A 14,112-nucleotide genomic window follows, 5' to 3' on the forward strand; every position below is an offset into this window, starting at 1 on the left:
GAGGTTTCTTTCTGAGTACTTCACATTCAATTAAATATTTGTGAAGGCTGTCACATAACATTGCAATTATTGCCTTTATTGACCATGTAAAAAGATAAAGGGAAACAGGAGGGGGGCAGTCTGTGTTGGGTCCATGTACGGTTTACGTGTCCTCTCAGGCTGTAAAGGATGGTTTGTGTGTTGTCTGTTATAAAAAGTAACCTAACCAATCCAGTTTACCTGTCCCTGGACAAGAGCCATCTTGGGTTTCCTCTTTGTCCCAGGTTATGATGAAGGTTGTGGATCGTATGGCTGCTCCTACGATGCCTCCTTGGATGTGGTATACACAGCATGCTATGTTTGCACCTCGTATGCATCCTTCCTGGAAGGATGTTTATGGCCACTCTAGTCAGAGTATGGCACCATCTAATGATGAAAGCAGACCGGTAGTTACTAAGGCGCCTAAGCACAAGTTGTCTTTTTATCAGTCTGCCCAACATATGGATTCAGACGCATCATCAGGGGAATAAGCTTCTCGGCCTTTTGGCTAAGATCAAGTGTAGTATCTGTTCTTATCAGTGCTGACTGACTGGACTTTGACTACACTCGGGCTCCAGAGGACCTGCTGCTGCTTTTTTTCTGGACCTGCACCGGCCGAGGAAGCTGAACGAGGATTGCTGAGAGGAAGAAGGATTCGACTTGCCGAGGGTTAGACTTGCTGCTCTGCCCTCTGGAGAAGCGACTGCCAAGCTCCGACCAGCGTCCCCCAGACTGCCGACTGCGACGAGGAAGGACTACAAGTAGCAGAGGGTCAGACTTGCTTGCTCTGCCCTCTGTGAAACCGACCTCCGACCAGCAACGACCAAACCCTGCGACGAGGAAGGACTTCGACCAGCATTGGGCTAGACTTGTTTGCTCTGCCCTCTGCGAAGCCATCTCCCGACCTCCGACCAGCGGCGACCAGACCCTGCGACCGCGACGAGGAAGGACTTCGACTGGCATTGGGTTAGACTTGTTTGCTCTGCCCTCTGCGAAAGCGACTTCCGACCTCCGACCGCCGCAGACCCTTCTCCAGCCCAACTTCGACCCCGGGCAAGAAGCAGGAGAGATGGCCTCAGCTGCCCCAACCCCGGTGCCAGCTCCAGCCTCCGCTCCAGCCACCTCTGCCAGGAAGAAGACGGGAAAGAAGGGACCGAAGCCGGCCGAAGCTCTGCCCGAACAGGTCCTATCCACCTCCACCGCTCCTCCAGCAACAGCCCCCGGGAAGCCCAGCCAGACCCAGCCCAAGGGTACCCCAGCCTTGGAGCCCTAGATGAGGCAGACCGTGGTCATGAAGCTGAAGGAAGTGGAGGGAAAGATGCCGGACATGACAACGGAGACCTTCGGCAAGAAGATGATCCTTGAACAGGGGTTCTCGACTGCTGAAACCCTCAGCATACAGAATTACATCAAGGGCATCTTCTATGTGACATTTGCCTCCATTGCAATTTGCAAGAGGTACTGGGAAGCGGTGAAAGCGGCGAGGCCTGAATCCCCTTTCTCTCGCTTTGTGGGCAATTGCCCTATTCAAAGAGAGGAGAGGCGGGTGACGGTTTCAATGCGGAACCCACACACGCCTGGCAAGGACATCGCCACCTTCCTGGGCCGTTTCTGCACGGTGATCAAGGAGCCCTCCAAGATCCTGGACAGGCAAGTGGGCTGTCATTGTCAAGCTACAAAAGGACAACTGGAGCCCCGATGGAGTTGTGCACCTGCCACAGTTCTTCTCCCTGGGTGCATCTGCTGGATTTCTCAGTTATCCGGACCAGCCGCGGATCTGCAAGACCTGCGGTGGGAAGGACCACATTGGGAGAGACTGCAAGGTGGCAGCCTGCAAGAAGTGCAAGGTGGCGGGACACGACACCAAGGATTGCCCCACCCAGAAGACATGCAACCTCTGTGGGGAGGTGAACCATGTCTACAGAGACTACCCCAATAGGGCGAAATCCTATGTGGCAGCAGTGACTGGACAAGGCCAGCAGAGGCGCCAGGAGGGTAAGAAACCTTCCACCCCCACCCCACTCACTCGCACCCGTCCTACCCTTCCTACCCAACCCACTCCCACCCCACCCCTTCCCACCCGTCCTACCCCACTCCCTCCTCTCACTGTGACAGCAACTCCCATCCCCACTGCTGGCACAACCCCTCCCCCCTCTCCCTCCCTCTTCTCCATCCCACTGTCTCTTCCACCCCCCCTGTCTCTCTCCTCTCCGAGGAAGAGTTTCCCCCTCTTGTATCCTCTGCAGGCACTCAACAGTCGAGTTGGAAGTGAAAGGAGTTTGACAGCCCAGCTGCTGACCCCGATCCTTCCAAGAAGTTGGCGGTAGAGCAGGTCGAGAACCCTCTTTCACTGGAGGATGAGATGGAGGCGATGGTGGAAAGCCTCGTGGAGGAGGAAGTACCTGACCTGAACGCTGACAACTTGATCGAACAGCTGATCCAGAGCTGTATGCAGCTGCCCCAACAGGGTGACCCAGCAGCTGATAAAGAGGAAGCACCGCCCGACAAGAGTGGTAGCTAAATGTATTTTCCGTGTTCTAACCTTTTTTCTCCCAACTAATGGTGTCTTTTTCCCTCTTTACCATTAATGTGAGGAGTATTAAGGATAAGTTTAGAAGACAGTCTGTGTTTGCATTTTTAGATACTCAGAAATGTGATGATTACATGTTGCAGGAGTGCTCTATTCCTTTTTCCAGGTCCTATAGACATCTGGGCCGGCAGTGGTCTCACGGTCCGTCCTATTGGTCTGGTGGGGGTGAGTGTAAGTCTGCAGGGGTCGCCATTCTTATTAGGGGGAGCCTCTTCATGCTAGATTCTGTTCAGGAGCTTGTCTGCGGCAGATTGCTTATCGTAGACTGTTCCTGGGCAGGTGAGCCTATCAGGCTAATCTGCGTGTATGCCCCCCCTGGTAAGAATGAGCGTTTGGAGCTTTTCCAGACCCTGCAGCTGCAGCTCGCAACCACTAGGGCAGTAGTGATGGCCAGAGATTTCAACTGCCCCATGGAGGAGGATGGACGCAGCACCTGTAACACTGCTAAGCTTGACTTGACATCAAAACTGCTCATAGAAATGGTAACCGAAGCTTCTCTGCGGGATGCTGTGGGCTCCATGGGGGCTGGCTCCGTGAATTACACGTGGAGCCGCCCCGATGGCTCGGTGCATTCCCGCATTGACTTTGTGTTTACCTCTAGAGCAGTGAAGCAGAATAGGCATGCTATGGTTCCCTGCTTCTTCTCTGACCACAGAGCCATTCTCTTCCAAGGAGACCTGGGCAATGGTTTTCCTCCTGGCCCAGGCTCCTGGAAGTTGAACTGTGCTCTGCTGGAAAGGGAGGAGGTGCTGGCCGAGCTGAAGGATGCCTACATCACATGGAAGAATGATAAATGTTATTTTGAATGCATGAGTGATTGGTGGGAATATGTTAAGGCTAACATTCGCAGTTTCTTTCAGGTCAAAGGAAGACAACAGGCGTGCGACCGAAAGAGGAACTTCAAGGGACTGCAGAGACAACTGCAGTCCCTGCAGGACCTCCAACGGTGCGGCTGGGACGTGAGAGATGATCTGGAGGAGACCAAAAAGAGCCTGAAAGGGCACTTCGAGGAGGAATCCAGACGCATCGTCTTCCGTTCCAAGGTGGAGAACCTGGAGAAGGGTGAGAAATGTAACTCTTTCTTTTTCAGGAAACTCCACTCTGGCCACACTGACTGAGCTGCGAGATGACTGGTATTCCCAGGCAGGGGAAGGAGGGCGTCATTAAGGTCATCACGGACTACTATGGCGACCTCTACTCCCCAAAGACGACGGACAGTGCTGTGGCTGATGAGTTCCTGTCAGGTATCACTAACACTATTGATCCTGCAGGTAAAGCAGCCATGGATGCTCCCTTGGTGTTGGAGGAGTTGCACTCTGCCGCTAAATCCTTTAGGCAGGGCAGGACCCCGGGCTGTGATGGTCTCCCAGCAGATCTCTATGTAGCGCTGTGGGACCTCATTGGCCCGGACCTGCTCGAGCTGTACAAGGAGATGGTGGTGGAGGGCAAAATGCCTCCTTCACTGAGGGAGGGACTGATCACGATCTTGTATAAGCGTAAGGGGGAGAGATGCGAGCTGAAAAATTGGAGGCCCATCTCTCTCCTGAACGTGGACTACAAGATCCTGGCCAAGGTACTTGCCAACAGGCTGAAGGCTGTCATCGGACAGATCATTCACCCGGACCAGACCTGCGGCATTCCTGGCCGCAGGATTGCAGATAGCCTTGCCCTCCTCAGAGACACGGTCCATTACATCAAGGACCGGAACGTGCATGCGACTCTGGTCAGCCTTGACCAGGAGAAGGCCTGTGACCGTGTCTCACATGAGTTGATGGGTAGGGTCCTGCAGAGGTTTGGGCTTGGTGAAATGTTTTGCACGTATGTTAACCTGATGTACCTTGATATTCACAGCTCGGTGTTGGTGAACGGCTGGAAGACTGACCCCTTTCCTATTCTATCTGGGGTCAGACAAGGCTGCCCTCTTTCACCTCTTCTTTTTGTTTGTGTTATAGAGCTCCTGGCTGTATGCATCAGACAGAAACCAGAGATCAGAGGGGTCATCGCACCGGGTCCAGACCGTAGAGAGGCCAAGTGTTCGCTGTACATGGACGACGTCACTGTCTTCTGCGCTGACCAGAGTTCGGTGACAGCACTCGTCCAGACCTGCGACAGCTTCGGCCGAGCTTCAGTGGCAAAGGTCAACTGCGGGAAGTCAGAGTCTATGCTGTTCGGGCGGTGGCACCTGTCATCCTCCGCTCCATTCCCCTTTGCTGTCAAGCCGGACTTCATCAAAATTCTGGGAGTCTGGCTTGGTGGTGAGGGTGCGGCCCTGAAGTGCTGGGACGAAAGACTTGCCACTGTAAGGCAAAAAATTGGTCTGTGGAGCCTCAGAGACCTTACCATCGAAGGAAAAGCACTTGTACTGCGCAACAAGATCCTTCCCGTTCTGCAGTACACAGCGCAGGCCTGGCCACCTCTGGTCACGGTCTGCAGAGCCATCACAAGGGCAGTGTTTCACTTCATCTGGGGCTCCAAGATGGACAGAGTAAAGCGGACAGTTATGTACAAGGAGCCCCTCAAAGGTGGAAAGGGAATACCAGATATCCCCACCATGCTGCGAGCCTTCTTTGTGTGCAACTGTATCCGCAGGACTTTGTGTGAGACTGATAATGACCCTGCAGTTAACTCCATGTCTCGCTTTTTCCTCCTACCCCTTTGGAGGGCCCTAGGCTGGGCTAAGTGGGACAGCTCTATCCCTTACAACTGGAACACTCCCTGGTTCTACCTGGATGTGTCCAAGTTTGTGAGGGAGCACCAACTGGAGGGAGTTAAACCTGACTTGTGGAAACCTAAGACTATCCACAAGCTCATCAGAGCCAAAGACATTATGGAGCCTATTCCAGGGCTCCCTTCAGCAACTGCCAAGCAGGTATGGGAAAATGTGGCCTCCAAAAGGCTCACAAATAGACACAAGGACATGTCATGGATGGCAATCCAAGGGGGTCTGCCCCTAAGGACATTCATGCACTCCCGTAACCTGTGCAGGTACAGACATTGCCCCTGGTGCATCTCTCACGAGGAAACATCTATGCACTTGTTTTGGGACTGTACTTATGCACAGTTGTTGTTAGATGCCCTGGAAAATGAACTCAAAGACTGTGTGCCAAGGAGCAACCTTTCGTACCACTCGGTACTTTATGGACTGTTTCCTGGCACCCACACCTATGGGGCAATCCAGGAGGCCTGGCGCCTTATGAACTGTGTTAAGGACGCTTTGTGGCTTGCCAGGAATCGCCTCATTCTGCGGAGGGAGAGGATGTCTATCCAGGACTGTCGCAGGCTGATTCACAGCCTGCTAAGAGACTATTCCATCATGGACAGCCCTGAGGAAGAAGAGGACTAAACCCCCCTTCTTCTGCCCCCTCCCCCCATGCTTGATTGTCCAACAAGGACTGGGACAGTGGCCCTTTCCCCCATTTTTCACAGAGACTGATGTTTTGTTGATGTCTTTCTATTTATTTACCCTTCCCATATATGTGTCTGTCTTTCAATAAAAACTTCAGTTCTGTGATTCCCCCTCCCCTCCCCTCTACCCTCCACACCCATAGACCTTGTTGATTGTTGTTTTTGTTTAAGTACTGAATGAATAATGCAAAGTATTATGTATAGTATAGGATGTCTTGTGCTATATGTTTTGCAATGCATTATATAGTATGTTTGATTATGTTTGATAGTGTATTGGGTTTAAGCTGTGCTGCGACACAGTACACTTGTATGTGTGATTTATGTATGTTTTTTGCTATCTTTATGTTAATAAAGAATGCTTTTTTCAATCAAAAAATCAGGGGAATAAGATGATGTACATGGTTCCTCTCCAAGGTCTATCTCGGGGGAGGAGGGCCATCCGTCCACAGTGGATGTTCCTTCTTTGGTGAGGGCGGTTAAATCAGGCCTAGATATTCAGGATGATGAACCAGCTCATAGCTCCAATGTTTAATCCCCACCGGAAGGTGGTCCAAACGGAGTTACCTGTAGCTGAACAGCTCACTGAGCTTATGGATGAGGCATGGGGTAACCCTGACAAACGTTTTTATGTGAATAAGAATATAACATTGTTGTATCCTTTCCCGGCTTCTGTATGTGCGAAGCAGGAGGTACCTCCTACAGTGGATGGCCATGTAACGCATTTAATCAAGAATGCCACATTGCCTATTCCGTTGGCATCTTCCTGAAGGATTCCACAGATAAAAAGTTTGATTTTTTTTGCTCATCTGGAGCTGTCATTCGTCCAGCTATGGCTGGAGCCTGGGTAGCCAAAGCGGTTGAAGAATGGATGGGAGCAGTGGAAAATTCTTTACCAAATGCTACCAGAGAACAGATGATGTATATCTCTCACATACGGGAAGCAGCTTCCTATCTGGGAGAAGCTGCTGGAATTTTAGCTTCTAAAGCATCAGTAGCTTCAAAAGTGGCATGCAGGGCCCTTTGGTTAACATCTTGAAAGCTGATACAGGATCATAGAGGGCGCTAGAGGTTTTACCTTTCTATGGAAAAGTACAGTTTGGAGCAGAGTTGGATAAAATAATAGCTACTCTGGCAGCTTCAAAATCAGCAGGTCTGCCATCTACAGCGACTATAAAGTCTAGACAGGTTTCTTTTCAGTCCTTCTGTTCTCAGGGACGAGAAAGGGAACAGCCTTCCTCTAAAGCCGGCCATCCACTATACAATTTTCAGTCAGATATCTGTCCAATCTGGCTGGTTGGCATGAAAACCTGGTAATTATATAAATATTTAAAATTCACTTTGCCTTATTAGTGAAATATTCCATTAAAAGTAATAAATGTGAAACAAGCATGTATCATAAAATTGTTATTGGTATTAAATTGTTAACAGTACACTTGTCTCCATGTCCTTTATGTGTTGTACTTATAATAAATCAATCATATGTATTTTATTTTAATATCGTCAATATTTATGCACTATTCCTTGATTAATAAATAAAAATAAATAAATAGTATTACTACAGTCTACTTGTCTCTTAATGGCACACTAATCTGATGCAATTCTTAAAGATTAAACTCAGTATATCTGTATGGTCTCTGATGATATATCTGTATATTAATTCAGTCTTCAGTATCACAGTGCCATCTATTGGATATAATCTGTAATTACTTTGTAGGCTGTGTATAATGGAGATCTCACAGCGCCCTCTGTAGGGGAAAAAAACGTCTATCGTAGACCTTTGTACATGGGAACATGTGTTCAATTTCCAATGAGAGAATGCTATGCCCCCTACTGAGATAAAATATAATCAACCATATAATTATATGGGCTGTATGAGTTTACATATATAGTTCATTACCAGAATAGTTTTCACTGCAATACCCTCTATAGCAGGGCCTGCCAAAAGGTCGATCGTGATCTACCGGTAACTCGCGGAGCTCCCGCCTGTAGATCGCGACCGACTTGCTGTGGTAGCTGGGAACGTTGGTCTCTGAAGTGATCAGAGACTAAAGAAGCTTTCAGAGGCCAGCGTTCCCAACTATGCAGTGCGTGGGTGACGTCATCACCCCACGTCACCCGACGTGGGGACTGAGGAGTCTGCGTGCCTGCTGTCAGCGACAGGCACAGGCAGCATCTTCGCCGGAGGGAAGCTGGAGCGCTGGAGAGAGGTAAGTACTGCACAGGGGAGGGAGCACTCAGCATAAGGGGCATTACCGGGGGCACTGTAGAAAGGGCATTACTGGGGACACTGTATAAGGGGTACATCTACAGGGGAAACTGCATAACGGCTACTACTACTGGGGGCAATGTATAAGGGGCACTACTGGAGGCATTGCATAAGGGGCTCTAAAACAGGAGGCATTGCATAATGGGCACAACTACAGGGGGAACTGCATAATGGGCACAACTACAGGGGGCATTGCATAAGGGGCACTGTATAAGAGGCACTACTGGGGGCATTTCATAATGGGCTCTAATACAGGAGGCATTGCATAATGGGAACAACTACAGGGGGAACTGCATAATGAGCACTACTGGAGAGGGCATTGCATAAGGGGCACTACTATAGTGGTCATTGTATAAGGGGCACTACTGTGTGTTGTATCATGAATAAGGGTCACTACTATGTGGTGCAATGTGAATAAGATTGTGCTGCTGTGTGGAGTAATTTGAATTGGGGATACGTGTGTGATTTCGGCAGGACAGATCCCTCGTCCCTTGCTGTGATGTCACACCCCCTTTTTTGAGCTCGGTAGATCACAAAAGGTTTTTAGTTTTAAAAGTAGATCACGGAGTCCAAAAGTCTGGCCACCCCTGCTCTACAGGGTTGTGTAAATTATGTTGTTAGGGATTATATTAACAGTGCCCCCTATACAACAACTGTATAGTGGGTACAGTTAATGGATATCATGCCGTGCAATGATTTTTTTTTTTATATATCTAACACATGTTCCTATTATAGCACCCCCTGTAGGGATGTATAGGCTATACTGATTCGATATGTATTTATAGCGACCCCTTTAGGACTGCAAAGTTGACTAAAAAATTGTGTGTTTAGATAAAGGCAACTGTTAAATTGATTAATATATTTCTACTAGATGTTCAGGTTATTAAATTCATAGTATACAGAAGAAGTATATAAAGTGCAGAATTTATTCATGAGCTGTGTGTTCGATGCAGCTAATAAATGTCGTACTGCATAGTAGATTGTACAAACAGGTATTTCTATTATAGCACCCCCTATTGGATGCTCAAGCTGTATTTGTAAAGTACAATTGTTATAGCACCCCCTATAGAACTGCAGAGTTTATTCAAGGTTTTGTTAAATACAAATTGGTATTGCACCAACACAGAGTTAAATAATGTCAATTGCGTGCTCAGATTGTTGCTGCCAAATTCATGGTATACCCAGTGTGAAATTGTAGTAGTTCTTGCTATCAACCCCACTCATTAAGCTTTCAATCTCTTATTCAACTGTTCAGTGCAAAATATAATGAATAATCCTATCAATTAGGTCACAACATAGGACATAGAAAAGCGGCAGAGCCGCAAGCGCAGACGTACGTTTCACTAACAAAAGGTACTTAATTGGGTCAGGACATACGCGCCGGAAAGTGGTCTCTCCATCCGGGAGTGTTTCAGTTTCTGGCAAACAAATGGGGTCTGCCAGAAATAGATCTCATGGTGTCACATCACAACCACAAGGTCCCCAGGTATAGGTCAAGGTCCAGAGACCCATCAGCAGTTTTTGTGGACACACTGGCAGTAAGATGGGACTTGAAGCTGGTGTGTCTTTTTCTTCCGATTTTCCTCCTCCCAAGAGTTCTCAGGAAATTCAAGCAGTAAGCGGAACAGTAATACTGGTGGCTCCATCTTGGCCCAGGCATCATTGGTTCACCTACTTACAGAATCTGTCAATAGACAGTCCGTATCCTCTTCCTCTATGGCAGGATCTGCTAACGCAAGGCCCCTGCCAACATCTGAACTTACCTAGTCTGGCTTTGATGGCGTGGCTCTTGAATCTTCAATTTTAAGAGCAAAAGGTTTATCCAGTTCTGTAATTCAGACAATGCTTAGGGCATGAAAGCCAGCCTCTGCCCTTATCTATTACAGGGTCTGGCATTCTTTTGGTCTGTGGTGGGCCCACAGAAAGTATGATCCTAAGGTGTTCAGGATTTCCAGGATACTGGCTTTTCTACAGGCAGGTTTAGACCGTGGTCTCCGTCTGGCTACTTTGAAAGGGCAGGTTTCTGCACTCAGTCTGAATCCAGAGGAAAATGGCCTCATTACCAGATATTACAATATTTTTTCAGGGAGTTCTGTGAGTTCAGCCTCCTTTTGTTCCAGCGGTATTACCGTGGGATTTGTTGTTTGCTCTTAAGGGGCTATAAGCTCCCCCATTTGAATCCTTGGGGCAGGAAGTAATAGAGATCGAGTCTGCCGGTGGTGCGAGATGCAGACTGATCTCGATCGTTTTTTTTAAAGTTGCAGTCATTTACAAGGCAAAGCTAGTTCGGCTTTGCCTTGTCAATGACTGCAACTTTAAAAAAAACGATTGAGATCAGTCTGCATCACGCACCTCCGGCAGACTCGATCTCTATTACATCCCGCCCTTGAACTCTGTAGATTTTAAATGGTTGACAGCAAAGTCACTTTTTCTCCTTGCTATCTTTTCTGCACGCAGAGTCTCAGATTTGGCAGCGCTCCCTTGTCGCTCCCCATTTTAGATTTTTCACCAGGATAAAGCTGTCCTTCGTACAAGTCCGGGTTACATTCCTAAAGTAGTTTCCCGTTTTCATGTGAATGAAGATCCAGCTTTTCGGGCTCCAGACCTTTCTGTTGGTGAAGCCTCCCTGGATATAGTTTGTGCTCTCCGTATCTATGTGGAGTGTACAAACTCTGTTAGAAAATCAGATGCTCTTTTTGTATGATATGGTTTTCACAAACGAGGATGGCCAGCTAATAAGCAGAATCTCGGGCGAAATGGCTACGCATGACTATCTCTCAGGTGTACACACAGGCTGATCTCCCTGTCCCAAGCACGGTGACAGCACATGCTACTCAGTCTGTAGGGCCATCGTGGGCATTTAGTCGTGGTGCCTCTGCTGAATCATTGTTCAAGGCAGTCACGTGGTCTTCTGTCCACACTTTACTTAGGTTTTATGCCTTTGATACTTTTGCCTCTCAGGATGCTTCCTTTGGGCGATGAGTTCTCCTTTTTGCTCAGGAGCGTCCCCCACCCTGGCAGAATTGCTTTAGGACATCCCCATGGTATCCCTGTGGGTCCCTATGGACCCTGAAGATTTATGAATTATGGTTGAAGAACCCTATGGACTTGAAGAAAAGGAGTTAACGAACTTCTGGTACAAAAAAAAATCCTCATAGTGTTTATGTGATAAGGAACATAGGGCCTGATTAAGAGTTGTACATAAACGCGATGGTTTACGCATGACTCCAATGTTTAATGATCGGAGCATGTGCAGGATCTGTACTGTGCATGTGCATCACTGACTGCGATGGTGGTTATGATTGACATGCTGCAGCCCTTTGGGAGTGGAGAAGGGGTGGTGATTGCCAGCATTCTTGAAAATGGGGGTGTGTCAGCCTTGTTTTCCAAGGAGTGCTGAGGCCAGGGACTGTTATTTCCAATGCAGATTTCCTGGCCCCAGCAGGATGAAAACACTGACCATCCTGCATAACATGAGGGTTACTCAGATGGCCAATGTTTGCGCAGATAATCCGATGCAGTAGTGGATCGCAGAAGCTTTGCAGGAGGAGTCTATTCACACAAGACACCTCCTGCAGCATTAGCATATTTACACACAGCAGCTGCATGTACTGCGTACAAATCTGAATCAGGCCCATAGATTGTAGGCTCCACTGGAGCAGGGACTGATGTAATGACTGAATTATTGTCTGTACAAGCACTGCATAATATGTGTGCACTACATACATTTTAAAAAATAAGAAACAGGATTATGAATTTTAGGCAGGAAAAGAGCCCTGAGTAAACTGCAAAACCCTGCAACCAAAAGTAGATCTGGAGGACTAGCAGCACCAAAAAGGACACACCAGGAAACGGACTTCCGCAATGCTGTGATATGGGGCCACCGAAGAACCCGTACCAAACCACGGTGAGGGAAGACTGAGAGCCATTCGACAGCAGAACCACAATAGGGTGGTAGATGTGGAAGGCTGAAACAACCTAAAGTAGGAAGACTTTTTTTTTGTTGGAACAGAGTTCCACACCGACCTCAAGAAAATGAGATAAGGAAGCCGACGAGAGAGCTCTGAACTTAGAGACCCGTCTGTTCGAAGCCAAGGACAATAGGAGGACCATCTTCCAAGAGCGGATTGTCAATTCCAGGGTTTATAATGAAAGAAAGGGAACGGGATAAGTTGACAGTTTGATAAAAATAAACAAACAGCAGTGCTAGCATAAGTCACATACAATGCAGAGTATACAATATAACTGCAGTGGGCACTAAAGTCAACTACACAGACCGCAGTGGCTGTTAGGAAATAGTGCTGTATAACCTGACTCCTGGGAGAGGTATACAGGGAGACCGGACCCAGCGTTTCTGGAGACATGAATGCAGAAAATGGCTGCTGTGAGTGTCAGAGAGGGCGGAGGGTGAGGGAGGAGCAGCTCAGGGGCAGCAAGACCGCAGTGGAATGGCACTCTGAGCCAGGGGAGGGGCTGCAGGGAGGGCACCTTCCCCCTATGCTGACATCAACCACCGGGTCCCTGACCTTAATCTGTGCCCTGCGCCAGTATAGTAATGCCCTGGTGGTCTAGTGGAGTCCTTGAGGAACCGGTGTCCACATCAGCGCCTTCGGTCTGTCTCCTGAGACTGGAGGCAAAAGTGCACATAGACGCACGTCCCCCGCCTTACCTGTCCCCTTGAGTCCCGGCTGCAGTCTGCGGTCCGAGGAGCCCTGCTAGCTAGGTCCCCTCGGAGCCCCGTCGACAGTACCTAGCCGAGGGCTGGTGGAGCAGCAGTGCAGACGTCCAGAGGACTGTCTAGCTCTGCTGCACTTAGTGAAAATTATAATAAAATCATAAAAATAAAGCTTGGGCTGCTTAATAGCAGCCCCACTGTTCTAACGGTGGTTCAGCTCCTGCTGAACACCAACAAATCTGAGTTGCCTTCAGGCTGGGGGCGGGGTATAGGGGGAAGGACCGAAGCATCCAGGGACAGGAAAAATCTTTGCTGTTGCTGTCCGGTCCTCCAAGTACCAACTACACCCCATTGTCTCTCTGTGGAGCCCTATGGACCCTGAAGAAGAAAGAATAACTGAGAAAATATGTAGAAAATACTCCTGACTAGGGACTTACCTAGATACTCCTCAGCTTTTTAGTGATGGCCTCAGGCCCCAAGTGTATCCACAATTGGTGCCCCTTACATAATGCAGGAAACAGCAAAAAGCAGTTCTTCATGCTGTAATTGGCCTCACAGTCAGTCTGCACAACCTGTGACCCAGAAGAAACATCACTCTAGGATGTCAAGTATATTCACATGTATATCTCACCCGTGCGGTCTTCTACATCCCCCAAATGTAACTTCACTTGTGCTACATGCACATTCAAGCACCATACAATCATAATTGGGTCAAGAAAGTTGGGTGACAGAGTCTGTTCTGATTGGACGTGTGCAGACAAATTAGTTATAGTGGCACATGGGCCTCCAGAGTCAATAAATAACCTGACCCCGCTAGTACTGTACATTAGAAAAAACAAGAGAGAAATTCCACAAGGACTCACATTTACAAACATAATAAGCCACTAGCCATGTCAAGGAGTCTCTGCTCAGGTGGTCCTACACTGCATAATAGCAGCCCCACTTTGGGTAATCTATTTATGTGTATCTAAATTGAGACTCAACTTACCGAATATATGATTCAAAGTGGGGCTATGATAAACCTATATGTGGATTATCATGTTTGCAAATGTGTGCAACTGAGGGTCTGATTCAGGTTGAATCGCAATGCTGCATTCGCACGCAGCCGGCCGCTGCGGAAATATGCTAATGAATGCATTTGCACTGCCGTCGCAGCAC

General features: G+C 48.3%; 1 protein-coding gene and 1 pseudogene across 1 annotated transcript; both read left to right on the forward strand.

Moving 5' to 3' along the window:
* The first annotated feature begins 506 nt into the window (after positions 1-506).
* LOC148509199 (U2 spliceosomal RNA) lies at positions 507-606 on the forward strand (annotated as a pseudogene).
* A 2,388-nt stretch (positions 607-2,994) lies between these two features.
* Positions 2,995-5,951, forward strand: LOC148509200 (uncharacterized). Its single transcript, XM_088443477.1, is given in 4 exon segments — positions 2,995-3,719; positions 3,721-3,738; positions 3,740-3,852; positions 4,561-5,951. Coding segments are annotated over 4 exon segments (2,247 nt in total).
* The last annotated feature ends 8,161 nt before the right edge of the window (positions 5,952-14,112 follow it).

The sequence above is a fragment of the Taudactylus pleione genome, unplaced genomic scaffold, assembly GCF_031769625.1.
Source record: "Taudactylus pleione unplaced genomic scaffold, aTauple2 ptg000330l, whole genome shotgun sequence".
Lineage (NCBI taxonomy): Eukaryota > Metazoa > Chordata > Amphibia > Anura > Myobatrachidae > Taudactylus > Taudactylus pleione.